Raw genomic sequence first — 27,149 nt, 5'->3', positions numbered from 1 at the left:
GGGGGGGGGGGCTGTAGCCCTTGTAGGGGGCAGCAAAACATACAGGTATTTAGAATTCATTTTATTATGATGAGACACTGCTAGGCATCCAAATTGCTTTAACCCAGTAGATATATTAATAAAACATGCCCAACTGATCATTTGTTGTCTCTCTGTCCCTCTCTCCTGTGGTCTTTTGTTTTAATTGTGGAGGAACATGGATTTTGGGGTATTTTACAGAGTGACTTAAGGACTTTGTTTATCAGAGATTTTTTTCAGTTTTCAAATAGGGAACCCTAGAATTCCTGCTAGGGAGGCCAGTGGCAGGATCCTGCCTGCTCAGAGCTGGCATCTTGGACGCAGCTGGCTGTGGCTGACCTCCTGGCCAGTTGGGGCCAAGAGGCCATGCTTTGACAGTTCAGAGGAGGCCACCACACTGGCAACAGTTCCATCCCCAGCTCTGGTGAGAGCCACATGAGCGGAAGTCCATTGCGCCCCTGTTGAGCCCAGGGCCCAACCCCCAGTGGGACCCCGACTCAGACCCCCAGTGCAGCCGGAGGTAGGTGGGGCCCATGACAGGGAAGCAGGGACCCCAACCCAATCAGGTGTGGGACAGCTGAGTGGGAGCCAAGGAGGGACACGCCTCCCCCCTGCCCTGCTCCTACTTCGCCCAGCCTCCAGGGAGCCACACGAGTAGAGCCTTGCGAACAGGACCGCAAACAGACACACTTCTGGGCTTAGCATGGGACTTTGTGCAGGAGGATGAGTGGGAGGGCCCAAGGCCCTGCCAGTGAGCCCCCTACGGTATGTAGTCACAATAGCAACCAGACTACCATCGGTACAATGTGGATAGGCACACGCCACACCCGGTGGGTCCCCTTGGAGTCTGTGGCCTCCCCCTCTGGCACCTCAGAGGCCTCTACCCAGACGGAACCCATGGTTCCGGGCTCCATGCAGGCAGAGCCTCTGACTCTCAGCTGTGGAGGCTGCCTGACACGTTTCCAAGTTCATGGGATTGGGAGCATGGCCACCTCCCATTGCAAGGTCTTCTCCACTTTGGAATCTCTGAGGTGCCAGATTGAGGAGCTCCAGACTGCTGGCCAGAGACTGTGTGCGATCACGGATGGCAAGCAGGAGATCGACTCCTACTGCCCTTCACCCCATGATGGGACTCTACCTATGCCTGGGCCACAGGTATAGATGGCTATATCCTGTACAGGAGACATCATGCAGATAGAGCTACACCCCCACCCTTTTTATGTCAGGGAAAGCTACACGTCCCTGCAAATTGACATAGTCACCCAGGGAGGATGACTGGAGTCCCTCTGGGTTAAAGTACATGGGGAATATGGGTCAAGGGACATGGCAGGAGTCTACTACAGAACTCTTAACCAGAAACAAGAGCTGGACCAGGAATTTGCCATGGAACTGGCTGAGGCTGCACACTCACGGTGTATGGTTGTCATGGGAGACTTTAACTACCTGGACATCTCATGGGAAGAGCACTCAGCCAAATCTGAGTGGTTGCAAAGCTTCCTCACGTGTGTGGACGAGCTCTACCTGACTCGAAGTCTATGAGCTGAACAAGAGGTAAAGCATTGCTGGACCTGGTACTGGCTAAAAGGGATGATTTAGTCAGTGACCTAGGAATCGATGGAAAGCTGGGTGATAGTGACCATGAGCTGATCACCTTTACTATCCATCACAAAGCTGGCAAGTCAGTCAGCAATACAGAAGTCCTTAACTTTAGGAAAGCTGACTTTGACAAGCTCAGGAGGCTTGTTGCTGAGGCCCTAAAGGACCACGACTTGACAGGAAGAGGAGTCCAAGAGGAGTGGTTGCTCCTCAAGGGAGCAATCCTGACAGCACAAGGGATGGCCATCCCATCTAGGCCACCCCCTTGGCTCAGCAGAGAACTTGAGGCCCTCCTACGCCTCAAAAGAGAGACTTATAAAGGATGGAAGGCTGGAATTGCCACCAAGGAGGATTACTCAGTACTGGTCAGTTCTTGCAGGGCGAGACGATCAGGAAAGCCAAGGCTGCAACCAAACTCTGTCTGGCTTCACATACCAAGGATAATAAAGTCCTTTTTTAAATATGTAGGGAGTCAGGAAAAAAACAAGGGTAACATTGGACCCCTGCTGAACCAAATGGGACAACTGATAACTGATGCCCAGGAAAAAGCCAACCCACTTAATGGGTATTTCGCGTCAGTCTTTCATCAAACCAAAGGGACCACCTGGCCTAGCATGATGTGGGACAGCCAAGGTGAGGGCATATTTATACCCAGCATCGGTGTAGACCTTGTAAAGGAACACATTGAGAGGCAGAACACCTTCAAGTCAACTGGGCCCGACAGATTACACCCTAGAGTACTCAAGGAGTTGGCAGGTGTCATAGCCCAACCATTGGCAAAAATATTTGAAAACTCATGGTGTTCAGGTGAAGTGCCTGAAAACTGGAAGAAGGCTAGTGTGGTACCCACCTTCAAGAAAGGGCAGAAAATAGATCCTGGGAATTACAGGCCAAATCAGCTTTACCTTAATCCCTGGTAAGATTTTGATCATTTTCTCCAAAGAGACCCTTCTCGATAAGCTGGGTGATGGCAGCCTCCTGAGGGACAGCCAGCACGGGTTTGTCACAGGTAGGTCTTACCTGACAAATCTCATCTTCTATGACCAGGGGAAATATCTCCTGGACAAGGGAGACGAGATTGACATCATATATCTAGATTTTAAAAAAGCCTTCGATCTGGTGTCCTGTGAACTCCTCATGGAAAAATTGGCCAGCTGTGGCCTTGGCCACACCACAGTCCTGTGGCTGGGAAATTGGCTTCAAGGTCAGACCCAGAGAGTAGTAGTTGACAGTAGCGAATCATTATGACTCTCCATGACCAGTGGCATCCCCCAAAGCTCTGTCCTTGGACCAGTTCTCTTCAACATCTTTATCAATGATGTGGACATAGCCAGTGTGCTTCTGACACCAAAGTTTGCTAATGACACTAAACTTTGGGACATAGCGTCCATACCTGAGGATAGGCTATTGATCCAGGCTGACTTGAATAAGCTTAGTAGGTGGGTGAATACAAACCTGATGGTATTCAATACTGATAAATGCAAATATTCCACCTTGGGGGAGGGGCGGGGAGAACCCGCAGCATGCTTATCGGCTCAGCTGTGCTACGCTCGCTAGCGCCATGGCTGAAAGAGACTCGGGGTCATGATTGACCACAAGATGAACATGAGCCACCAATGTGATGTTGCAGCTGATAAAGCAAACCAAACTCACTTGCATCCATAGATGCTTCTCAAGTAAATCCCAGGATGTCATCTTCCCACCATACTCAGCGTTGGTGAGGCCACAGCTGGAGTACTGCATCCAATTCTGGGTTCCACAGTTCAAGAAGGATGTCGAGAAGCTTGAGAGAGTCCAGAGGAGAGCCATGCGCATGATAAGAGGGCAAGAGAATACATCTTATGAAGAGAGGCTGAGAGCCATGGGACTCTTCAGCTTGGAAAAGTGCAGGCTTGGGGTGACCTGGTGGCTGCCTATGAGTACATAAGGGGTGTGCATCAGGATCTGGGGGAACATCTGTTCACCAGAGCATCGGGAGAGATAACAAGGACCTACAGCCACAAACTCCTCCAAGACCATTTTAGGCTGGACATAAGGAAAAATTCCTTTATTGTCCAAGCCCCCAAGACCTGGAGTAGATTCCCTCGAGAAGTGGTGCAGGCAGCTACTCTGGACTCATTCAAGGAACATTTGGATACTTATCTTGCTGGGTTCCTTTGACCCTAACTGACTTCCAGCCCCTGGTGCAGGGGGCTGGACTTGATGATCTTCAAGGCCCCTTGCAGCCCTAACATCTATGAATCTGTGAAACATCTTCCAGGTGATAGCTGCCCAGATGGCTGGGCAAGGGCACACCTGGCAGTAGTGCCACACAAAGGCCAACCCTGCAACTACAGCCTGCTGGCAGCTGGCCCAAACAGGCAGCTGCCTCTACTGGCCGTGCAGTCCCCATCCAGGTCTAGCAGGTGCACAGCAAGTCACAGCCAGGCAGCAGCCCCCACTGCTAGACTGCTGCAGTGGGTAAAGGGTGCAGGGAACTCAGGGCTGCTTCAGCAGTCCAGATGGAACAAGGGGTAGTGTCCCCAGGTACCAGTTGATTGGGCCCCAGAAGCTCCTCAGAGCGAGTAGCCCTGAGCTACTTGCCAGGGCAGCTTTTTCTACTGATGGGGCCAGGACAGGGAAGCTTTTTATACTACTGGGGACACCACAGGTGCTAGCACCAGGCTCTAGCTCCCCCTGGTTGCGTATCTGGGAGGAGCCAGGCAGGGTTATTTTGCCAAGTGGCACAACTTGCTCCACAACAAAATGCACATCTGAGCACGTGTGCTGAGGCAAAGAGCCCTGGCTCAAATTTGCACTGCTTCTATTTGAGCTGCTGCAGGCGCACGTGCTTGCATATGTGGACACGCCCAAGAGGTTTACAAGTTCTGATTTGGAGTCTGTCCCCCCCAACTACCATATTTAATACCTATGGATGGAAGTGGTCTAATTCCCTTTGAAGCAGATTTAGCTACCAACCTCCACAACATCTTGTCACAGTGGTACCACAAATTAATTACACAATGTGTGAAAAAAATCTTCCTTTTCTTAGTTATAAGCCTTCTAGCTTGATAATTTTATTTCTTATGCCTTCATTCTAGCATTGTGTGGGAAGATAAATAATAAGTCCCAATTTTTTATTTTCTCTGCACCATTTAATATTTTACAAACCTCTATCATATGCCCCTCAAATGTCTTTTCTAAGATGAAGCATCATGGTCTAGGTTCAGGGGTCAGCAACCCCTGGCACACATGCCGAGCATGGCACACGAGGCTGTTTTCCTTGGCATGCACTGGGCCAGGGAGGCAGCAACTGTTTGCAGCCTCCTGGCTGCAGCCAGCCCCGGCATTCTGCCATGTTCCCCCTGCCCTCATTTTGTTTTTCTGGCATGCCCGCACTCCAGCACCTTCCAAGGTAGGCTTTGAGGGGTTTTTTTGGCACTCTGGCCAAAAAATGTTGCCTACCTCTGGTCTAGTTTCTCCTTGTATGGAAGCCCCTCCAAACCACTAATTATCTGTGTTGCCTTTCTTTGATATGCCTATAGCAGGGGTAGGCAACCCCAGGCAGAATTGCCAGTGTGTGGCACATGAAGGCATTTTGCTTGACAAGCGTGCCTCAGGGCAGACACCGGGGAAGGAGCCAGGGCTGCACTGCCATAACAAAGATCGGGCCCCTCGCAGCTCCCCTGCTGTCCACCACTGGCATGCCAACAACTTACAAGTCAAAATTTGCAAGTGTTTTTGACACTGCCCAAAAATGTTACTGACCCCTAGCCTGTAGTATCAAAGGCAAGCCTACAGCTCCATACATGGGCAATGTAAAACCAACTCTCAGCAGAGTGAAGCAACACTTGAGTTGAAAAGTAGACAGCTGCCCAAGACATCAGTGGCTCAAGGTCATTGCTCCGAGAAGAGGGATTTCCTATTATTATGTAGGGGTTTTTCCTTTACCTTCAAATTGGAAGAAAGGAAATTGGCCTGAGAGAGATGAACTGTTGTACTCTAAAGGAGGGCTTGGCAACCTACAGCTTAGGGGCCAGATCCAGCCCATGAAGAAACTAAATCTGTTTAGCAAGCTCCAGCCACAAAAGCAGAGGAGACATCCCCATATCCTTTTTCCACCTTTCCTTTTCAGCTTCTGCCGTGGCTGTGGAGAAGACCATGGTTGGGGTGGGGTGGACTGGGCTGGGCTGCAAACAGTGGTGTGCAGTGGCAATAACACTGCCAATCCCTGTTCTAGAGGAAGCAAGCTCACCCACTAAAGAGTCAAAAATCTCTGAATTGCCCATTTTAGTTACCTCATGTAGTCTGTCTTCTGTGAAAGTACAGATGTCTTTTAAAAGGTTTGAGGGGCTGGACCTCCCAGTCATCCATACATTGGAGAAATTGTTTACCAAAAACTTAAGAACTACTCAGAAACTGAAGCTGCATCTGTGTCCCTGCTGGGAAAGGGTGTCTGTATGCATGAGACCCTTCTGTAGTGACAAAGTAAAATAGGGAAGGAAAGAACCTAGAGAGAGGTCTAGTTCCTTGCTCAGGGCAGGATCATCCCTGTCTAAGTCATCTCAGACAAATGTTTGTCCAACCTACATTTAAACATCCATTGATGGATATTCTGCAACTTTTCTATGCAGTCTGTTCTGTCCTTAACCACTATTATAGTTAAAAAGTTCATCTTAACATCTCCCTTGTTCTAGTTTAATCCTGTTTATTTCTACTGGGAACAAGCTACAAAGTAAGAACAATTGAAACACCTATGGTCTTGCTTCTTGCAACTTCTGAGAAAGTGGGTAAGAGGGGAAAATGATGGCAAAGTGACTCAGGGTTAGTGTTTCAAAAGTTGATGGTGCTGTCAAACAATAAGAACTTTAATGTCACCTCTCTCATTTAGACAACTAAAAAAACCCACACAAACAAACAGCCTAATGTGAAGCTGCTATTGTGGAAAATGGACTGGTGAGTCTAGAAACCTGAACTCTTCAAATAAGCTTTTCAAATATATTTAGCCTGAAACAATTAAAGGCAACTTGTGAACTACTGATAACCATATCTTCCCGTTTTAAAATTATTTTTACCGTTTTAAATTCTCTCTTTGAAAGAAAAAAGAAATAGCTTTTGTTAGGGAGACTTTAAAGTCTGAAACCTGGTGTGATCCCTGAAATTCTACAAATACTTTTCCAAAAAAGAAAAAAAAAATCACTTATTTTTATGCTAATAACCCAACATCAGCCTCCTTCCCCCCCCCCCCCCAAAAAAAAAAGTTAAACTGAAACAGGTACATTTTTCCATGAAAACACCTACAAAAGTTCTGAATTAAAAACGTGTTTTGTCTGTATCTCCAGTTGTTTGTTCCTTTTTCATTCACACATTGGTAAAAGATACTGCTGTAGATTAGCTGCTGACTCAATGTGGGCTCTTTTTAAAACCACATAGTACATGCATGTTGCTACCCTTGTTGGAGAATCTATGAAAACAAGTTGCATGATAATTCTTTGAGGTCTTGCTACTGTTAAAACTAATGTAAGATTTGGTTAATAAATTAGGTTGCTGGCACAATATTATTTGGCCTTTGTGTCTCCATAAATACGAAGGTCACGTATTCTAAATCTCCGTTATTAATAACATTTGAGAGATTGCAAATCTCTTGCCTGAATTTGACTTTTTTTTTGCTTTAAAAAGGTGTCATCTACCACTAACCTCAATATTTTGTATAGATTTATAATTCATTGTTCAACCACTTGAAATCAATTTTTGATTTACCACTCTATTTCAGTAGAGTACTAAAGCCTTTACATTGGCAGTGCCTCAATAAAGTCAGCATGGCATAAAGCTGGTAATAGTATTTCTCTGCTGCTTTGAAATCAGTTGAAGAAAAGACATTTTATGGATTTTACAAAACTAATAGCTTTAGTCCAATAGATTAAAAAAAAGTAAAAAATAAAGGCTCAGCTCTTCAGTATATTAATGCCTTTGATAGATGATTTAAATATACCTTTTTGCATATTAAAAATATTAATTCCTTTGTGTCCCTTTTGTGCCCGATTTCTCTTGTTAAATTGACAGGTTTTAGGAAGGAAAAGATAATCAGCTAAATAAAAACATGGAACTATAGTACTTTGAAATGTAGAATTTTATTTTATTTTTTTTTTAATTCCCATCAACTTTTTACTATTTATCATGGCTTCTGCCCCATTGGTGTCTGGGGAAAATAGTTCTTGTGATGCACTTTGTCCTTTTCTTTCCTTTAGAAGGGATTTGAACTTTTTCAGGGGGCTTGAAGGTGTTGCCTTTTAGAGTCTATGGCAGGGGTGGGCAAAATACAATCTGTGGGCCAGGTTCAGCCCAGGACAGGTCCCTTGGTCCTGCCCAACTCAAGCACCATCCAGCCCATGGTGTGTCCTGGCATCCTCTGGGTATGCAGTGGGGCTGGTAGGGCTCTGCTGCTGGCCCCAGCCCCACGGTATCCCCAGAACCTGCAAATGCAGCCCTGACCCCAGCCAGCCCTGCATCTACTCCGCATTGCCCACCTAGGCTGAGCAGTGGCTATGGCCGGGCAGAAACTGCTGCTCAACCTGAGACAAAAGTGGCCCCTCCTTCTCACTGCTGCCAGGCAGTTCTCGCTGCAGCCACCCAGAGCCCACACCGCTGGCTCATTCACATGCACGTGGCCTTCCCTAGACTAGGTCCTTTACAACCATCCTCTCTCCCCCGCATGGTAAAGCCATGCTAATCCTAGGGTTTGGAGATGGTGGCCCCAGGAGCTTGCATATACTGCACCCATTGGCTTTCATATTAGCGAGGGGCAGGGGAAAGGAAGTATGGCAGGCCTGGGCCCAGGCATCCCCAATTGCTAGGGGAAGGTGGAGCTGAGGCTTCAGTAACCGGGGCTGTGGGTGCTTCAAGCCACTGCTAGCAGCAGCCACAGCCCTAGGGTTTAGCAGGTCCATCTGCCCTGCTCTGCGCATGGGGCAGGCTTTTGCCCTGGGACGTGTGGGTCTGTAACAGGAGACCTTCTTAGGGCCAGTTTCCCTGTGGCCTGCCCACCTGTTTCTGAGCTAACCGCCAGCCTTCTCTCCCACCACACCTTGTTGTTAATTAATTAATTGTTGTTAATTAAGCAGGAGGCTGCCCATTTCTTGCACCAATGCCAGGGGGCACTATCTGTGACTTCATACCTCCCCTATGCCGCAGCCCATGCCTCACAGATGGCATCCTCAGTTCTTAGTCACTGGCCCCACTCTGGGCCCCAGAATCCTACTGTTTGAACCGCACCTGGATCCCTCCATTCAGGCAGCCTATTCCACCTTCATTCTAGGCTGCATAGCTCTCTGAGCTACTTCCCCCTTATGGGCATGGTCCCCCTGGGACCTTTGGCTACACTGGCCCTGGCCCCACCTCCAGGCCAGTTGGAAACCCCAGGCCCTCAGCTCTGGGCATTCCTCACAGTAGGCCCCTGGCCCTTCAACCCTTCTGGTCCTGGCCTCAACATTGACCAGTCAGGGGATGTCAAGACAGGTTTCTGATTCTATGGCCCCACTCTCTCACTGGAGTCCACCTTCCAGACTCTACAAGGGGGTAAACCACCCGGTTGCAGGAGCTGGAGTTAAAGCACCCCAACCCACCTTTCACCGGAGTGGTAACTGGCCTGGCATTTCCTGGGAGCTCCTGCACCACTGAGAACCCCACCAGGCCATCTGCTCCTGGCAGGGTGTAGTTTTAGGTCATGCCCAGGACCAGGAGCCTCCTGACCATCCCCTACAGCTCCTCCCTTACTTCCAGAGTATTCCATGAAGCCTCACAACCAGGTGATGTTACTGTGCCTCCAGCCAGTAGCAGAATGCCCTGCTTATATAAGAAGCCCTAAATCCAAAATGGCTGCCTTAATCAGGCACCTGCTGGCTGCTTGGCTTCAGTCCTTAAAGTGGCAGGCACCAACAGTGCCCTACAACAGGGTCCCACACACATACCATACCCATACCCTTCCCCACACACAATCACATACCCCATCACACACATCCAGCCCCCCCCAGTTGCATTCCACACATACAATATACAAGAGTAGGACTTTATTTTGAGCTATTCTGAGATTGCCTCTATATACAATACACAAACATACATAAATAAAGACAAAAATATTTTCTGAAATAAAATATGTTAGAATAGATGTTTGATTTTTTGTTTTGTTTTGTTTTGTGGGGTTTTTTTATAAGTCTATAATTTGGTTTTTTTCCAGTTCCAAGATGACAAATCCATCTTTCCAAAAGGAGTACTTCCAGGGGCAATGGGAGGGACTTCTGGTGGCTAACATCAAGGGTTAGGAGGAGGACTTCTGATCCCAAGATGGCAACTAGGGGGTGGGGTGCCTGTCAAAGTTACCCTTGCAGCCCTTGACAGCTCACCAAAACTCCATTAAGTGGCCCTCGAGCCAAAGTAATTGCCTGTCCCTGGTCTATGGGGAAAATTGCCCAAGTTTTAGGCTTTACGTTATTTGTAGAAACTTTTGGGGGATTTTTAGCTTCTAAAAACTCTTAATTCAGCTCTTTGCATGTCCTGCTGTTGGCAGGACAACACAGACTATGACTGGAGGAAGGCAAGGAAGCTAGGACAGGAAGATCAAGGAAACTATAACTTCAGGATGATAGAGGGGGAGGCTGGTTAAAGTGGGACAGAGAACTGGCAAGGACTGGGAGAGAGTTAGCAGGAGTAGAGGCAGAAACTTGCACTTGCATGCAAATGCTGGAATTGGTGTGGAGCTTGAGGAATAGAGAATGGGATTTGAATTAGAAGGGTTGGGGAAGAATCTGAACTGGGACAATGTGGGGGAAATGGTGCAGAAAACCTCAAATTTTGAGGGACTAGGCAGAAGGTTCAGTGCTTTACTATGTCTGTGTCCCTGCGGAGCTGGGAATGGAACAATAGTTTTCTCCATTTCTCTGTTTATAACCAAGTATCTGTGAATTTCGGAGAGCAAGTTGTCTCATTTCTCTCCTGCTAATCCATATAAAAGATAGCAGCGTGGCATTGCTTTGTTTTTATTGTTAACTCAAGGGACAGATTGGTACAGCAAATCTGCAGGTTCTGGTTCTTCCAAAGTGCTATGCTGGTGTCCAGTAAGATGATGGAATTCTTGCTTTTTGTTCCTCTAAAACTTGGAGGGAGGGATGGGGATCACAAAACTGCATTAAAATAATTGATGTTTCAAAGTTAAGAAGTACCTAAAGCTGCTTACACAACCTAAACTTGTGTGAGGATGGGACTGCAGTAGTCAACCTTTGAGATGATTTGGGATTTCTGGCTGTGTCCATACATAAAGGCACATGCGCTTGCAGCAGCTCAAATAGCGGCACAAATTTGTGCCAGAGATTTGTGCATTAGCACACATGCCTGAACATACACTTTGGTATGGAGCAAATCGTACCACTTGGGGCAAATTGACCCTGCCCAGGTCCTCCTGAATCTGTAGCCAGGGGGAACAGGGGGCTGGAGCAAGCACCCGTGCTGGCCCCAGCAGTATAAAAAGCTGCCCTAGTGAGCAACTCAGGGCAACTTGCCCTCAGGAGCTTCTGAGTACCCTGATGCATATGACCCTCAAGTGCACCAGGCTGCAGGCCCTCCACCTCCACCTCCAAAACAAACTCCTCAGGTTCTGGTTGACTTTCACCCCCCACCTTTTAGGTCTAGGTCACACCATCTGCAGCCCCAACAAGTCCCGGACCTCCTGGTCAACCTCCTCGTGGCCCTGGCCAACTGGGTCCTGTACTTGACCAGGAAGGAGGCTCTGGCCGGGAAAGCGCCTGGAAACTGTGAGGCCACTTTCTGCTCATTTGTCCGTGCATGTTTCCGGGCAGAGCACCAGTGGGTGGCATTCACCGGCTCCTTGGATGCCTTTGAGGACCGGTAGGTACGGCCGGGGGGGGGCTCTGCTCAGTGTCCCCCTCAGGTGCACTTATTTTCACATTTTGACCCTTTGACCCAGATGACACTCCTATCCTGTTTATTTCATTAGTTGTCCCAAGAATTTAGTTGTACCGCTCACTCATTAGCCCCTCAAGGGGTACTAGTTAGCCAGGTGGGCCTTAGGGCCCATGGTATGAGTGTTACAAATAGACAGGAGCTTCTGAGAACTGGCCAGTTGATATATGGGGACACTAGCGCCCGTATCACCTGAACTGCTTCAGCAGCAATAACCTAGAGTGGCTCCTGCACCCTCTACCCGTTGCAGCAGTCTGGCAGCAAGGGCTGCTGCCTGGCTTTGACCTGCTGCCACCTGCAACAGCATCTGTCGCCTTGGATTTACAGCCCCATGTCTGCATGCCTGCCACACATGGACAGGGACCATACAGCTGCTTGAGCTCTGGTATGGGTACTGCAGCAGAGCCACCTGCACCTCTGGGCCAGTTGCCAGTGGGCTGTGGCTGCACATCTGGCCTTCATGTAGCACTGCTGCAATGTGTGCCTCTGCTCTGCCATCTGGGCAGCTATTGCCTGGAAGATGTGCTCATTGTGGTGGCCCACTTTGAACAGTCGAACCATGTCCTTCTGATCCCAAATGGCCTGGAGCTCAGCCACTTCATCTGCCCCCTAGCTGGCTCCCTGGTGCCAGCCCTGGTCAGGCTCCTCTATCTGGGTCCTACCACTTGCCTCAGTAGCAGAAATCCTGGTGTTCCCTGTTTAAAAATTCAAAATTCTCTGATCAGAAATCCCAGTCAGGCAATGTTTTATTGATTATATTTAGAATTGTAAAGCAATTTGGAAACCTACCAGTACCTCAATTATTGTAATAAAAAACCCCAAAGCATACAGATGTTTAGAATTTATTTTATCATAGACAGATCAGAGCTCCTCACGCCCCCTTTGCTAACCAGGCTGTAGGGACAGCCCCTGCAGCTACAGCTCCTGCCAGCAGGTCCCATCCTGTCTGGCAGCTGAGCACACAGTGTGAGAGGTGTGTGTGGGGGGGGATGTAGGATTTGTGGGCGGGAGAGGTTGAGGAGGGCCCACTACACGCCTGGTGCCCCACCCCTCTGTGGCGCACAGTCCCCGGTGCTGGCAGCAGCAGCCAGGCGGGCCATCAGGGCACTCATGGCCTGCTGTAGGCACATCCCCATTGGATTTGTGAGGGAGGCATGGGTAGTGTAAGGTTCTGGGGTTTGCAGATGAGTATGGGGGGCTAAGGGGGGACTGCCACATACCTGCCCACCCTCTTCCCACTACAATACACAGACCCTGGTGCTGAAAGCAGCAGCCAGCTGACCTGTCAAGGCACTTATGACCCTCTGGGTGCTCATGGCAGGCACAGCCCCATGGTAGTACAGCCCTGCCTGAGACCCAGGGGCTGCACATGACAAACAGAGCCAGGCCAGCCCACTGGCCCGCACCTTTGGACAGGACCAGGATGCTCCTGCCACCACCCAGGAGTCCTGGCACTGCATGCAGGAGCTGCATCCCATCAGTCCAGGCCAGGCTTCTATGTGCCTAGTCTGATGGTACATGGCTCCTGCATGTAGTGCCAGGACCCCTGAGTGGTGGGAGGAGCCACCCTAGTCTTATCTGAAGGCACATGCCAGTGGACCGAGCCGGCTCCATTCACCATGTGCAGCCCCTGGGTCTCAGGCAGTGTCATGCCACCATGGGGCTGTAGCTGCAGCGGGCCATGAGCACCCTGATGGGCCAGCTGGCTGCTGCCAGCTCCAGGGTCTTTGTCCACAGAGGGGTGAAGGGGGCAGGCATGAGGTAGCCCCACCCCCTCTTAACTCCACCACACCAATACCCCCCCACATTCACCCACAAACCCCCTACCATCCTCTTACAAAAGCTTTTGACAGTGTGATCAGAAAAGAGAAATTGAATCTTGCAGTTGCTCCTTGGGGTAAAGAAAATCTGAAAATGTTAAAAAAGGACAATAAAAATGAAGCATAGTGCAGTGGGTTGGGAGACCAGGAGGGGTGGTGGTCTGCTATTGAGGATGATACAAAATATGACAAGAAAGCAAGAGTTTGAAGGGAAGACCTGGAGCACCCATTTGGAAAAGCCCACTCAGCTATAGGAAGACAGCTATACTTAAGTATTGTGTTATCTCTAATAAGTTTTGAATGAGAAGTAAGGTCAACCAGAAGATAACAAACAAATTTTTATTTCTCTCTCAAATACTCAGTAATCTTTTAAAAATAATCAAAAAACTTTAAACCAACATCCCTTTCTTTCATTACAAGCAGGCTTCACTGTTTTTTTTTCCTTTCAAGCACCCTCTAAAAGAAATTCCTAACTTTTGCTATGTCTAATATTAAGAATGTCTTGTATCATTTGCTGTGTTACCCTTATTGCATACCATTTTTTTCCCTAGGAATTCTTGTCCCTTAACATAGGAACAAGCATTTTTAGAGTCAAACTGTTCAGCAGCTTCTCAGCCTGCCTAGGGAAACTCTTTGAGAAAATCATCATGGAGCACATCTGTGATGGGCCGGCCTCAGAGATGATGCTCAAGGGCAACCAGCACAGTTTCATTAGGGGCAGGTCATGTCAGACCAACCTGATTGCCTTTTATGATCAGGTCACAAAAGCCTTGGATGCAGGTGTTGCTGTGGATGTAGTCTTTCTGGGCTTCAGCAAGGCCTTTGACACTGTCTTCCACCCCATCCTCATTAAAAAATTGGGCGACTGTGGCACTGATGCCTGCAGTCAGATGGAATGCAGAATGGCTGAAGGGTCGCACTCAGAGGGCGGTGGTGGACAGGTCATATTTGACCTGGGAAGAAGTGGGCAGCAGAGTCCCCCAGGGCTCAGTCCTTGGGCCCACGCTGTTTAATCTCTTTATCAGCAATTTGGATGATGGGGTGAAAAGCAGCCTGTTTAAATTCTCTGATGATACCAAAATTTGGGGTGAGGTGAGCACACTAGTAGGGAGGGAAAGACTGCAGCAAGACCTGGATAGGTTACAGGGGTGAGCTAGCAAAAACAGGGTGCGCGTCAACACTGACAAGTGTAGGGTGCTGCACTTGGGCAGTAGTAACCAGCAGCACACTTATAAGATGGAAAACTCCCTTCTTGAGAGCACGGAGGCAGAACGTGATCTTGGAGTCATTATTGACTCCAAGATGAACGTGGGCCGACAATGGGAGGTCACGGTTGGCAGGGCTAACCGGACCTTGTCGTGCAACCACAGGTGCATCTCAAGTAGGGCCAAGGAGGTGATCCTCCCCCTCTATGCAACACTGGTTAGGCCACAGCTGGAGTACTGTGTCCAGTTCTGTGCGCCCCACTTCAGGAGGGATGTGGACAACATTGAGAGGGTCCAGAGGAGGGCCACCTGCATGATCTGGGGACTACAGGGCAGACCCTACAACGAGAGACTGCAGGCCCTGAACCTGTTCAGACTTCACAAGAGAAGGCTGAGGGGGGACCTGGGGACCATCTATAAACTTACTAGAGGGGGACCAGAAGGGTTTGGGAGAGACCTTGTTTCCCCTGGCGCCCCCTGGCATAACAAGAAATAACGGCCACAAGCTGTTGGAGAGGAGGTTTAGATTAGACATCCGTAAGAACTACTTCACAGTCAGGTCAGCTAGGATCTGGAACCAACTTCCAAGGGAAGTGATCTGGCTCCTACCCTGGGGGTCTTTAAGGGGAGGCTTGATGCCTACCTGGCTGGGATCATTTGAGCCCAGTTTTTTCTCCTGCCCTGGCAGGGGGTCAGACTTGAAGATCTATAAGGTCCCTTCCAACCCTACTTCTATGATTCTATGAAGTAAAGTATATGCTGCAATTAGAGTGAAAATGCTGGAACTGCTAATGTGTTGAAAATTTGTTCCCCGCTCCCTCCCCCACAAGGTCTGCAGGGTGTTTTTCAGCTAGTACCCAGGCTCAAGAGGTGCCTGCAGTGACAAAATAGCAGATCTTGGTGTATGTAGAATTTGGCCATAATCCATCACCAGTGCTTCAATCACTTACGTTGTAATAGCACCAAAATTTGCTAGGCTCTGTGCCCACTTGGGCAGATTGAGGTTAATGATGAGCTTAAAATCTAAAATACTAAACAAATGTAAGGCTAGAGAAATGTACATAAAATAAGAGCTCTTCGTTATCCACAGAAAAAACAAGTATTGGACATGAGGTTGATGGTGAAACTGTGCAACTTGAAGTATTTCACACAATGAGCACCTGAAGAGCCTGGATCATGCCTCTTCATTTGAAATAACCAGCTCTAAGTGTCTAGTAAATGTATTCCATATAACCTTCTGCTGCAGTGATCATTCAGTTTGCCCATTTTTCGCATTCACTTAGGCCTTTTTTAACTTAAGCTTTCAGTCATTTTTCTTAGGAAACATAATATGTAACTATGCTGCTGTGCATGTATATCCTTCAGGTGACAGTAATGACAGTTACATGCAGATTACTTGCAAAAATGATGGAATGTCTTTACACTGGTGTAAGTGTAGAGCTAGACACACAATATATTTATCCTACACTAGCCAGAGTCTTGCTAGTCTGACATAGAGTTCTCTTCAGGCTAGTGGAGTAACTATGCAAATTATATCCGTGTATGTGGTTGTAAATTCTGTGACTGCAGGTCCTGTTAGCTTCATCCTAGGTAGCTGTGTTGAAGACAAACAGCCCATTACCAGCTCCCCTGCCATACTAATGATGAGATGAAGTAATAGCAACTATTTGTCTATCCACTCTGCTCTCCAAAACTGATTCAAGTTATGCTAATATTAATGTGTTGCTGCTTTCTCAAGTTAGAATTACAAAGGGTGCAGAGCCATCTTGAGCTTATCTGTGGGAACTGAAGTCTTGTTACTGTGCTCAAGAGAGCATGATGACCAAAGCCAGCACTTTCAAGGGAGGTAATCCAGGACCCTATCCTTCCCATTTATGAACCAGCAGAAATGGCTCCACATGTACATTTGGAAAAGTGAAGCTAAAAGTGAATACTACACACTGTACATAGATGTAAAGGAGTTGGTCCAACTGATGCTATTGCCAGAATCTCTAAAGCAGTGGTTCTCAACCTTTTAGATGCAAGACACCCCTTGGAAAATGCCAGCTCCTAGCTCCTGCTCACTTCTTGACTATGAAAAAAGTAATAGAGGAATTCTTCTGTTGCAAAGAACTCAGAAAAACCACATCAGGCCAGAACGGTTGGATTCCTATTTGTTATCTCAAGCCTTCTGGGTTGATCTTGGAAAACATATTTAGGTGTTTACACACCTAACACTAACATTGTGGAGAACCCTGGATCACCCTTAAAAGGATCTCGTACCACCCTAGTTGAAAATCACTGCTCTAGAGAAATGTTAACATCCATGGAACCTTACCTTTACCAGCTGAGGATCTAGCATCAGTATCAGTGGGACCTCCCACTGAAAGAAACTACCACTAGTTGTTTTAAAGAAGCAGTCTAATGTTAAGTCCATACATATTTGAAAGGGTTTGGAAGCTGTGGGTTGTTTTGTGTTTTGTTTTTTTTTTGGGGGGGGGGGTTGTTTGTTTTTTTTAATCTGCCCAGTAACATGGATAAAACAAACCACACTAGAATTAAATTCTAAACTTTTATTTAAATCATATTTATAATTCCAGTATAGTTTGACCTTTGTGAATTGATTGGTCCAGCTAAACTAGGTCTCTCTCTCTCTCTCTCCTCAATATTTTAACCTTTTCAAGTGGTTTTTGTAAGAAGTCAATGGCTCATTGTAGCTGAGACCCATTGATAAGTCCTTTTGTCTTTCATAAGTCAGTTTAACCAATAATATGTAGGCTTATGGGCTTTTATTCATAGTAACATTCAGTGCATCCTGGCTTTTCAAACAACTGCTACTTGAATACTTTCATGGTATCTATGTTTTGGAGGTGTTGGTTGTAGCTGTGTTGGCCTAAGGACATAGGCAGACAAGGTTCTTTGGGCAAATGTGGTATCTTTTTTAGACTAAATAGTTGGAAAAACTGTTCTTAGCAAGCTTTCGGACACAAACACCCTTCTTCAAGCATAGGGAGAGTCTGCTGTTGTTTTGTGTTCTCCTCAATGGAATAGAAGCCAGTATTGGTCCAATCACTGAGGAGAAGACAGAACAGCAGACTCTCCCTATGCCTGAAGAAGGGTGTTTGTGCCCAAAAGCTTGCTAAGAACAATTTTTCCAACTATTTAGTTGGTCTAAAAAAGATAGCACATTTGCCCAAAGAACCTTGTCTGTTCATGGTATCTATACACTTCCAAGAGGGCTTACAACACACAAACATGCTTCGGTATAAATTTTGCTTCTGAACATCATCTAGCAGTATTCTTTCAAACTGGATTGATGCCAATATTCTATGTGTAGCTAGTGTGGGTACACATTTGATCTGAGCCCACAAGAGGCCAAGAAGCAGTAAGTGTGTAACCCAACATGCTTCAGACATTAATTATTTTTGCGCGGAAACAGTATTTTGCCTTACATTAACTTTAACAGAAAAGAAGATGCTCTAAATCATGCATAAAAGAAAGGATTTTTTAAAATGTCAGTGAATTTAAAGAAGGATGTGTTAACTCTTTTTCCTCTATTTTGTTTTAGAATAAAGGAATGCCATGGGTTGCCTCTTATAAATGGACAGAATTGTGACCCTTATGCAACTGTTTCTCTTGTGGGTCCTTCCAGGTAATATCTTGAAATAGTTTGTGAATGTATCTAAATCTTTTTAAATTAGAAAAGAGACTGAAGAAAATAGCTCAAACATTTATAGTAATTAAACAATGATAGAATGTGTGCAGGTTTTTCTTTTTCTTTTACTGTCAGAATAATCTTAATTTTAAAAGTTGTTGTACATTATTGATTGGAGACTCTCCTCATTCTTTCATCTGACTTCTGTGGGCTTCAGACTCAGAGTGTTCTATCTAAGCAAAGAATGCCTTGCTACCCTTCCCCTTGGTTTCTTACTCCTTTCCTTTTAAAGTTCTTACATTTGACTCTTGCGGTCCTTATCATGGACTGCAAAATAGGGCTGGAAGGGACCTCAAGGTTATCTGTTCCCTGCTCAAGGTAGGATCATCCTTGTTTAAACCATCCTAGATAAATGTTTGTGTAGCTGGTTTTTAACCTTCCAAGACTGAAAGTTCAACAACATCTCTAGATAATCTGGCCCCATGTTTAACCACTGTCATAGTTAGAAAGTTCTTTCTAATATCCAACTTTTTGCAAATTAAGAGCACCTGTACACAAGCAGTGAGGGTGCTTCGACGTGCTGTAATTACGGCGTGTCAGAGCAGACTCAATTAATCAAGACTGCTGGGGTATGGTAATTATCGCACTCCAGCATCTCATGCGTCAGTATCCCCGCACTTCAAAATAGCGGCGGGGCACTTTATCTAAAGCTTGTCAAATGAGCTTTAAATAAAGTGCCCCCACCACCATTTTGAAGTGCGAGGATCCTGATACATGAGACGCTCCGAGCATTTTAATTAGAGCAGCTCTCGGAGCCACTCTAACACACACCCCTATTTCCAGGGCACGTGTATAAATGCCCTAAGAGCTATTTCTTGTCCTGTCCCCTGTAGCCACAGAAAATAGTCTATCACATATTCTTTATGACTACTATTTTAGGTATTTGTAGACTTGTTAAATTCATCCCATCCTCTCCAAGTCTGCTCTTTTCCAGACTTAAATAATTACACTTCTTCCAACTCTGTCTTAAGTTATTTCCCAGGCACCCAATCAGTTCTTCAGTTTTCTGTGGACTTTTTCAGTTTATCCACGTCTTTACTGAAGTTCACTGCCCAAAACTGGACACAATATTCCATGTGAGGCCTCACCAGTCCTAAATAGTGAAATAATCACTTTCTTTGACTTAGTTAACTCTCTAGTTGATAAGACTCTAATATGTTATTGCTTGTTTTTGCAAAAAATGCACACTGACTTGTATTCATCTTGCATTCCCTTATTATTTCCAGGTCCTTGTCTGTAGTGCTGAAGTCTATCCAGTCTATCTCCATTTCCTATTAGTGCGTTGTATTGGTTCTGTCCTAAGTACAGGGCTTTGTATTTGTCCTTATTAAACTTCATTAGATTAATTTTTGGACAATTTTCCAGTTTATTAAGGGTACTCTGAACACTAATCCTATTCTCCAAAGTGTCTGCAACTCCACCTAGCTTGGAAATGTTTTACTTAAAAATAATACTAAGAAAACCAAGACAACTTCAGCTCTTTTGTCGTAGATGTTTTAATTTTTTGCCAAGAGAATGAAAGGTTCCCCTATTTTTATCTAAAGATTAGGAGGTGGATTTTAATATGTATTAGAGGGCTAAGGCAGAAGGCAAAAGTAACTCTTTTCTGAGAGACACTCCCATGTCTGACATTGGTAAAGTTAACATCTGGATTTCTGTTCACACCTTTACTGGATAGTACATCTTAGGGGAAGTGTCAGGAGTACATTCTTTCTTCAACTGAGTTGTTTTATTGTTGGTATTTACATGATGCACAAAACCCGATGCACAAATACCCGCAGTGTAAGATCACTTTGGAATCAGTCAGAGTGAAGCTTGATATAAAAATATTAGCAATGACTGAAAGAAGAAATTATTTACGGTAACTGGAGTTTTCAAGATGATGTCCATTTAATTACCAACTGCTCTGTTTTGCTATACTAAACTGTGATTGAATTCTAAGGTAACAGAGTAACAGCTGGTTAGGGTTACCATCCTTTGTGACTGTGGCATTGGAACTTTTATAGTAAAACATTCCTGGTGACAGATCTGCAGTCTTGGTTATCAAGACACATGCACCAATAGACTGTGCAAGCAAAACATAGGAATGACACATCTTGAATTCTAGTTACAGTCAGACATGTAACATTTTTCCCCTTCAGCTTTTGACTGTGTTATACTTGTTCTATGAAAACTTGTATCAGTGTAGAAACACTGATTTAGGTTTAAATATAATCTCTAATAGTTTAGATATTATCTCTTTAATAGCTTCTACTTTTCCCCTATCAACAATTTTTACTTAGCCAATAAAAATAATTTAGTTTAAGGATCTCCATGATTTGCTGTATATACCACATATATTTTATACCTTTTCTATGGGCTCAGCTAGCTTTTAAAGTTGCTCAAAAGCAAAACAAGGTATCCTCTGGATTTACAGAAAAGGGAGATGAGCAAGAATCAACAGCAAGAGAGACAAATGAGAAACTTTGGAAAGTTTTATTTAAAAACTCTCTACCATGGGGTAGTTTTAGCAAAGCATTTGTATTTTTTGAGAAATTCTCAGTATTTTGGTGAAACTTATCTAACTGTAGCAAAAGTGTATCTACTTAGAAACCAGCCCTTGTGTACGTTTCATAAAACAATGTATACAGATTTAAAATCTGCATTAGAAAATCTTTCTTTTGTATAATTTTCCTTCCATGTCTGTCAAGCATATTTGTGACCTAAACATAAACTGCAAGCTAAATAAGTGCATGTATAAAGTATATTGAAGAACACTGTTTAACTTAAGCTATGAAGGTGAATTAACTTTCTCTTAAATATTTTCTTTTTTACTTCAGATAACCTCATTAAATAGTTTTAAGGGTTTTTTTACATATATAAAACTGTGCACTATACTTATAGCTAAATGCAAGGCCCCTTTTTGATAATAGAATGTCTTTTATAATTGTGTGTTTTAAGTTCTATATGGTAAAATTGTACCACATTGGAACAGGAATGACCAAAAGAAGACAAAAGTAAAGAAGAAAACGAGTAATCCACAGTTTAATGAAACATTTTATTTTGAGGTAACTAATTTTTCTGTCAAAATACAACTCTTTATTCATGTGTTGTGCTTTTGTCTTGTGTTATGCAACTTTTGAACTTACCTTTTTTGAAAGAGATGCATAGCAATACTCAGCGCAGGCAGCTCTGAAGCAAATACAGATATTCCTTACTGAATTTAAAACAAAAAACCCTCTTTATTTGTAACGCTGGACCTGCAAACCTGCAGTCCTCTTCAGTTAAGAGGCCCTTTTTTCATAATCACAAACATAAGGGTAGCGCTATCCTGGATCACTGTTTACAGCCTCTGTTGCCATTGGTAGGAGTTTTAGTACAGATTGAACCATGGCCTTTAATTTTGAGCATCTTTCAGAATGTTTGGCAACTGAGTTGCTGCTTGTTTGGGTCTGTTTTTTTTTTTTATTATTGTGCGTAATTATTAGAGTAATATATTGGTGAGAGGTGCCTTAAATCATTCCCCAGGTAAAATAAAAGGCATGCTTTTGCTTTTGTTTTTGCTTTTGCTGGCTAAAACCTGTGTCTGATACAAGTGAAAATAAGTATTTTTTTTACTTACATTACCTTTTCACGTAATAAAATTGGCAGTTCTGCTAAAGAGTTCTAGGTTTAGAATATTAGAGTTTTCAAGTTCAGGGTTAAGATGCATTGCTAGAGGCATATTATTTCTTAGAATATTTAATTGCATTTCAAGGAGTAGAGGGTTTCTAGTTAAAACCAAGTAAACCTGATGGTGATAAGGAACATCAAAAAAATCCGTGTTTACACATTTAAATGAAAGTATCCCATAACTTGAACTGACAACAGAAAACTAACCAGAATGTCTGGAGCTCTTTCTTTTCAAAGGCATAAGAGGCTTAATTATTTTGCTTCTACAATACAGATTTTAGTACAAAAATGGCATTAGCAATCTTACTTACATGAAATTAATGCCAATCAGAAAACCCTCCTTACATTAACCAAGATCTGGATGCCCAGGTGTATATGTTTTTATCACAGTGTTTAAGAATGTTTTCTGCCGTGTATTAGAATGTGGTCCTTAAAATAAACATAGCTTTTGTAGAGTTGCGGAGTCACATAATGGTTACTTATTAATGGAGTTACAGTAGCTTATCTAGTACTGTATGTCTGGTTTAAAAGGCGTGGACTTCCCATTTTCTCACTTCAGTGCATTGAAGTAAAATCAAAGTTGGGCTGAATTACAGTGCTATTTTCCTGTGAAAATGTGTTATTGTGGAACGCATTTAGACAGCCCAATTACACACGTGGAAGTCCTAGAAGGCACTACAGTTGGCAAATGATATGTGTGAGAGCAGCAACCTGTGATTTGTTGCTTCTGCTTCATCACATTTTTAGGAGGATTAAAAAATGGCAGTTTTTCCCCTCTGATCACTGCAGAACCTCTCATTTGAAGTCCATCTACCTAGACTTTGCTGCTTGGGCCAAAATTTGACTATTCAGGAGAGCTGTATTCTGTTGTTTTTCCTCTCTGTTTTACCTTTCATATTATATTGTGATAGATCATAGCCAGTAAAATACGTATAATTTATTTTTAGTTATCCCACCATTCAAAAGTATTAGGCAACTTTTTAAAATCAGTAATGCAATAGGAGGATACTTTCTAATGCTTCTGTATGTACCATAACTTTCTGTGTTTGTATAGTTTTGACCTGCAAGCTTTATAAACTGTAATGTTTTGGGATGCTTGCAAAATTAGGTCTGTGGAGGTTTTTTAGGTCTCATTTTTTAACTTTTTAGAGACCCCAGTTAAATTTTGCTGTGAAGTAAGTTTTTGTAATGAAGATGATTACAAAGCTATGTAATAATTAGAATGCTACATGGTTTATTTGAGTTCAGCTAAGAATGCAGCAAGTGAAGTACATAATCAGGAGGAGAGGGAGGAGGTTCTAAAATTAAGCTTAAAATGGTAGGCTGATGGCAATGGGAACAGTGGACATATTGCTTCTTCTCTCAATTTGTTGAGATGCTAATTAGTGCTCTCTTAGGGCTAATGCAGATCACCTTGGGAAACTCTTCCCTGTTACAGCTGCTTCCTGTCTCAACAGACTGTTTCTTCAGATCTTCTGCAGCTTTCTCGGGGACCCTAACTCTCCTCTCTGGCTCTGTTCTGCTTCTCCTTTGTTTCTTTTTTTTCTCACCTGCTGCCTGGATTTTCATAGAAGCCAAGTGTCTTCCTTTCTGTGAGCAGTCAGGCAAACTGGACCTGTTCCCTCTTAAAGGGACCACTCACTCTTATAATAGACATGGAAGGCATGTAATGTTTATTAAAAGGAGAAGATAAAATACTCAGTGGGAACTTTTACTTACAGGTAACCAGGTCCAGTAGTTATACCAAAAAGTCCCAGTTTCAGGTGGAAGAAGAGGATATTGAGAAGCTGGAAGTCAGGTGGGTTCCCTGTTAATATACTGAATTGACATTTGTATGACCTGCATAAAAATGTTTATAACCAAATAAAGAAATGTTTTGCCATACTGTGAAAGCAGAAAGTTATTGTTCAGGTTTCTAAGTAAGATTCTTCCAAGTTAAAAAAACAAAACAAAAAACAATTCAGTGTGTGTCCCTGAATTTTTGCTTAGACTTAACATTCCACAAGGTAAGTTGTTTTAATGGCTTCCTTAAACTGTGTTCCTGCAAGTGAATAGTGTTACCTTCATACAGAAAACAAAAAAAAAATCTTCTCTCTCGCTCTCCCAAAAATGCAACTGCTACCATAAGTATACCTGGTGATAAATTCAAAATGTCTTGCATACATCTAAAAAAAATACAAATAAACCCCTTTCTCTCAATGCACACATCGAGAAATCTGGTAGAATATTGAGATGAGTACAAAGAACTCATGTAATCCACATGGTAGCAATCTACTGTCTCTAGAAATCATGCTTTTTTGAGGGAATGGGCAGGAACTAGTCTCTCCTGTGTGCCTACTAGTATGTGGTATTATATACTGGGGGATTATATATCAGAGCTTCTTCCAGCAGACATAAGGAGCACCTGTACATCTTGTTTCCCCTTTCTGTTGCTGCACACTTTGCATTAGTCAACCTGTATTTGTGTTGTATAATTAGAGAATCTTGGAGACATCCTGCCCATTACTTTTGCACATGAGTGCATGCCCAATAAAAAATGAAAATAGTAATTTGGTGGCTGGTGTGCATTTTATATCAGATAACAGGCAGTAGTTGGGATTTAATTTGAGCAGTCACTTAAGTATTCACTGTGCACTTCTGATTCTATTTTCAAAATCCATAAGCATCTCTTAATTAGCCAGTTAAGAGCTTGTCAATTCCATTATAGATGCAAGTGTATTTAGAAAAGCAATGATGTCCCAGCAAATACAGCATTAATTTTTTTGTTCTTCTTAACATATCTGCTGTGTAACAGAAATGTCAGAGGTAAGAAGGAAGTAATTCAACAAAGATGCATGTTGTGGGGTTGTGACACCTTTTTAGGTTTTAAACATGAGCCATCATTGAGAAAACAAGTGCATGTGTTAATGTGCTATTGCAGTGTGCCCAATTTTAACAGGAAAGTAGAATTATCAAAATATTTGGGTAAACAATCACTATAAGCACCTGAGAAAGAAATACAGAAATATCATTCACTTTATTTGGGGGGCGGTATTTGAAGTATACATATATTAACAAATATCGCCTCTTTTACTGAGTTGTTATTCTAACTTTCACCATCTAAATTTTTCCCAGGCTGCTTTAAGGGATTTAATAGGACATATATTTGAATTCGTATTGATTTTCAATTGGATTGCTGTGAGAATTCTAACCTTTTTTAGTATTTATGCATGCTGAATTAGTGCTGCAAATCATTAACTGCCTTGAAATATAGGAGGATTTTTATATTTACCATTTCCAGAAAATTAAGAACAGTGTGCATGTATTTTCAGGGTTGATTTATGGAACAATGGAAACCTGATACAAGATGTCTTTCTGGGAGAAATTAAAGTTCCTGTTAAAGTGTTAAGAAATGATTCCTTCCAAGCATGGTAAGAAAGAATGGAACAAGGAATATTCAATCCTAAACTGATGTCCCATAAATAGAAGTCATATTTGTAGCAGATAATAGATACTTAAATACATGCTCTGTTTTTGTCTGTAAATGTTTTACAGAAAAAAGACAAAGTAATTTGAGGAATATGGAGGGCTAGAAGGGAGGGGAAAATTCCATGTGTTTGTATGAGAGATAGAATAATATAAGAATATTAAAATATTATACCATATTACCCAAATCCAAGATCACTCCTAATTTTAAGTTATGTCATACTTCACCAATAATTAAATTCTGTACATGGAAAGTGATAAATTTGCTATAATTTCCCATGTATAGAATCTAACTATTGAAGGGACAGCTTTAAATTTGTCCCCCAATGCTGCAGCGGGAAAAGCAGCAGGGCATGGTGTAGAGAGCAGATAGCACCTGCTCACACATCCTTTTATCCCTCCCCCCAGTCCCTGCCTGGGTGCTTATCTACTGAAGATGCATCAAATGCTATGTTTTGTTGTTGTTGTTGCATTTTTCTAAATGGAAATTATCATCTTTTTCTCCTCATGTCCTACTTTTGGGTTTGGAGGGGGTTGTTTTGTTTTGTGTGTTAATTTTGTTTAAGTTATTGGCAGCGTTATTGGATTCTGGCTGAGTTAATATGTCCTGGGCTACTTGACTGTCATCTTACCGTACTTCAGTATTAATCAAGTTACTGAAACAGTAACTTTTAAACGCAATATTTTGCTGTGTTGTCTTCAGGTACTTATTACAACCAAGAGAAAATGGAAACAAGTCTTCTAAAACAGATGAGCTGGGTTCACTTCGGCTAAATATTTGCTATACTGAAGACTGTGTACTTCCATCTGAGGATTATACTTCTTTAAGAAATTTGCTGCTAAAATCACCAGATGTTCAGGTAAGTTTGAGCTTTTTTTTTTTAAACAACCCCCTTTGGGTTATGACTCATTATGCATCTCAAAGATGCATAGAACTCTTATTCTGCTTTACAGTAGGCTACCTTGAATCATGATGGATGAAGAGGCTACAGTCATGACTTCAGCTCCTGTTAAATGGGAGTGTCTTAACTCTCCCCTGCCTTTACTTACCCATTCCCCAATTTCTGATCACTATAGCTGATCCTACAAAAAAGGAAGAAATAAAGTAGTCTGTGCCAGGTGTGGAGCTGTTGCCAGTTTATTTTCTACCTGGAGCAAAAGAGGAAACCAAGGACCAGCCAATGATGGCATGTGTTAGAATTGGGCCCCAGGTGTTAGAATTGGGCCCCACACCACAGTGCACACCCAGTCCAGTACACAAGGCCATAGTATCCAGCCTGCCAGGCTCCCCATAGTTCCAAAAATTTGGCACCATGGGAGCAGTGACATTTGCTCCCCTGCCACTAAATTTTCAGGCCCTTGGGAACCCTGCAGGCCTGATGACACCCAGGTGTCAGGGGCTGAGCCACAGGCTATGCATTGAGAATCCCTGGTCTAGTTTATAGGTTACTGGGTTGGGACTTTGTAGGTTTAGCTAACACATTGCCTTGAGATACTGGATTTGGAATTACTTAATCTTGATTATGCCTCAGTTTCCCTTCTATAAAGTAAAGATAGCACTTCCTACTGAAAGGACTGTTGTGATGATGAGATCCATTTCTGATTGGCATGTGGTCTGTTATATAGTGAAAAAATGCTCCTAAGATATAGTGTCTCTTAGAACTTAGAGGAAGAACCAGCACCATACCTACAGGCTGGGGAACTCCCTTCTCATCAGCACAGAGGCAGAAAAGGATCTTGGAGTCATTA

The 27,149-nt window shown here is 43.8% G+C and overlaps 1 protein-coding gene across 2 annotated transcripts in view; it reads left to right on the top strand.

The window, feature by feature from the left end:
• The window catches only part of RASA2 (RAS p21 protein activator 2), a 92,012-nt gene that overhangs the window by 37,752 nt on the left and 27,111 nt on the right, over nucleotides 1-27,149 (top strand). Inside the window, exons 6-10 of one of the 2 annotated variants that reach the window (XM_019532995.1) lie at nucleotides 18,138-18,221; nucleotides 21,259-21,331; nucleotides 23,657-23,733; nucleotides 25,247-25,345; nucleotides 26,104-26,260. In XM_019532995.1, the coding sequence (XP_019388540.1) occupies nucleotides 18,138-18,221; nucleotides 21,259-21,331; nucleotides 23,657-23,733; nucleotides 25,247-25,345; nucleotides 26,104-26,260 (490 nt within the window). Of the gene's footprint in view, nucleotides 1-18,137; nucleotides 18,222-21,224; nucleotides 21,332-23,656; nucleotides 23,734-25,246; nucleotides 25,346-26,103; nucleotides 26,261-27,149 lie in introns of both variants that reach the window. The other variant, XM_019532996.1, reaches the window with a different exon arrangement.

This window comes from Crocodylus porosus, unplaced genomic scaffold (genome assembly GCF_001723895.1).
Source record: "Crocodylus porosus isolate Cpor-Errol unplaced genomic scaffold, CroPor_comp1, whole genome shotgun sequence".
NCBI lineage: Eukaryota > Metazoa > Chordata > Crocodylia > Crocodylidae > Crocodylus > Crocodylus porosus.
Note: the sequence above shows the minus strand (reverse complement) of the source record. Positions and strands in the feature narration are given on the sequence as shown.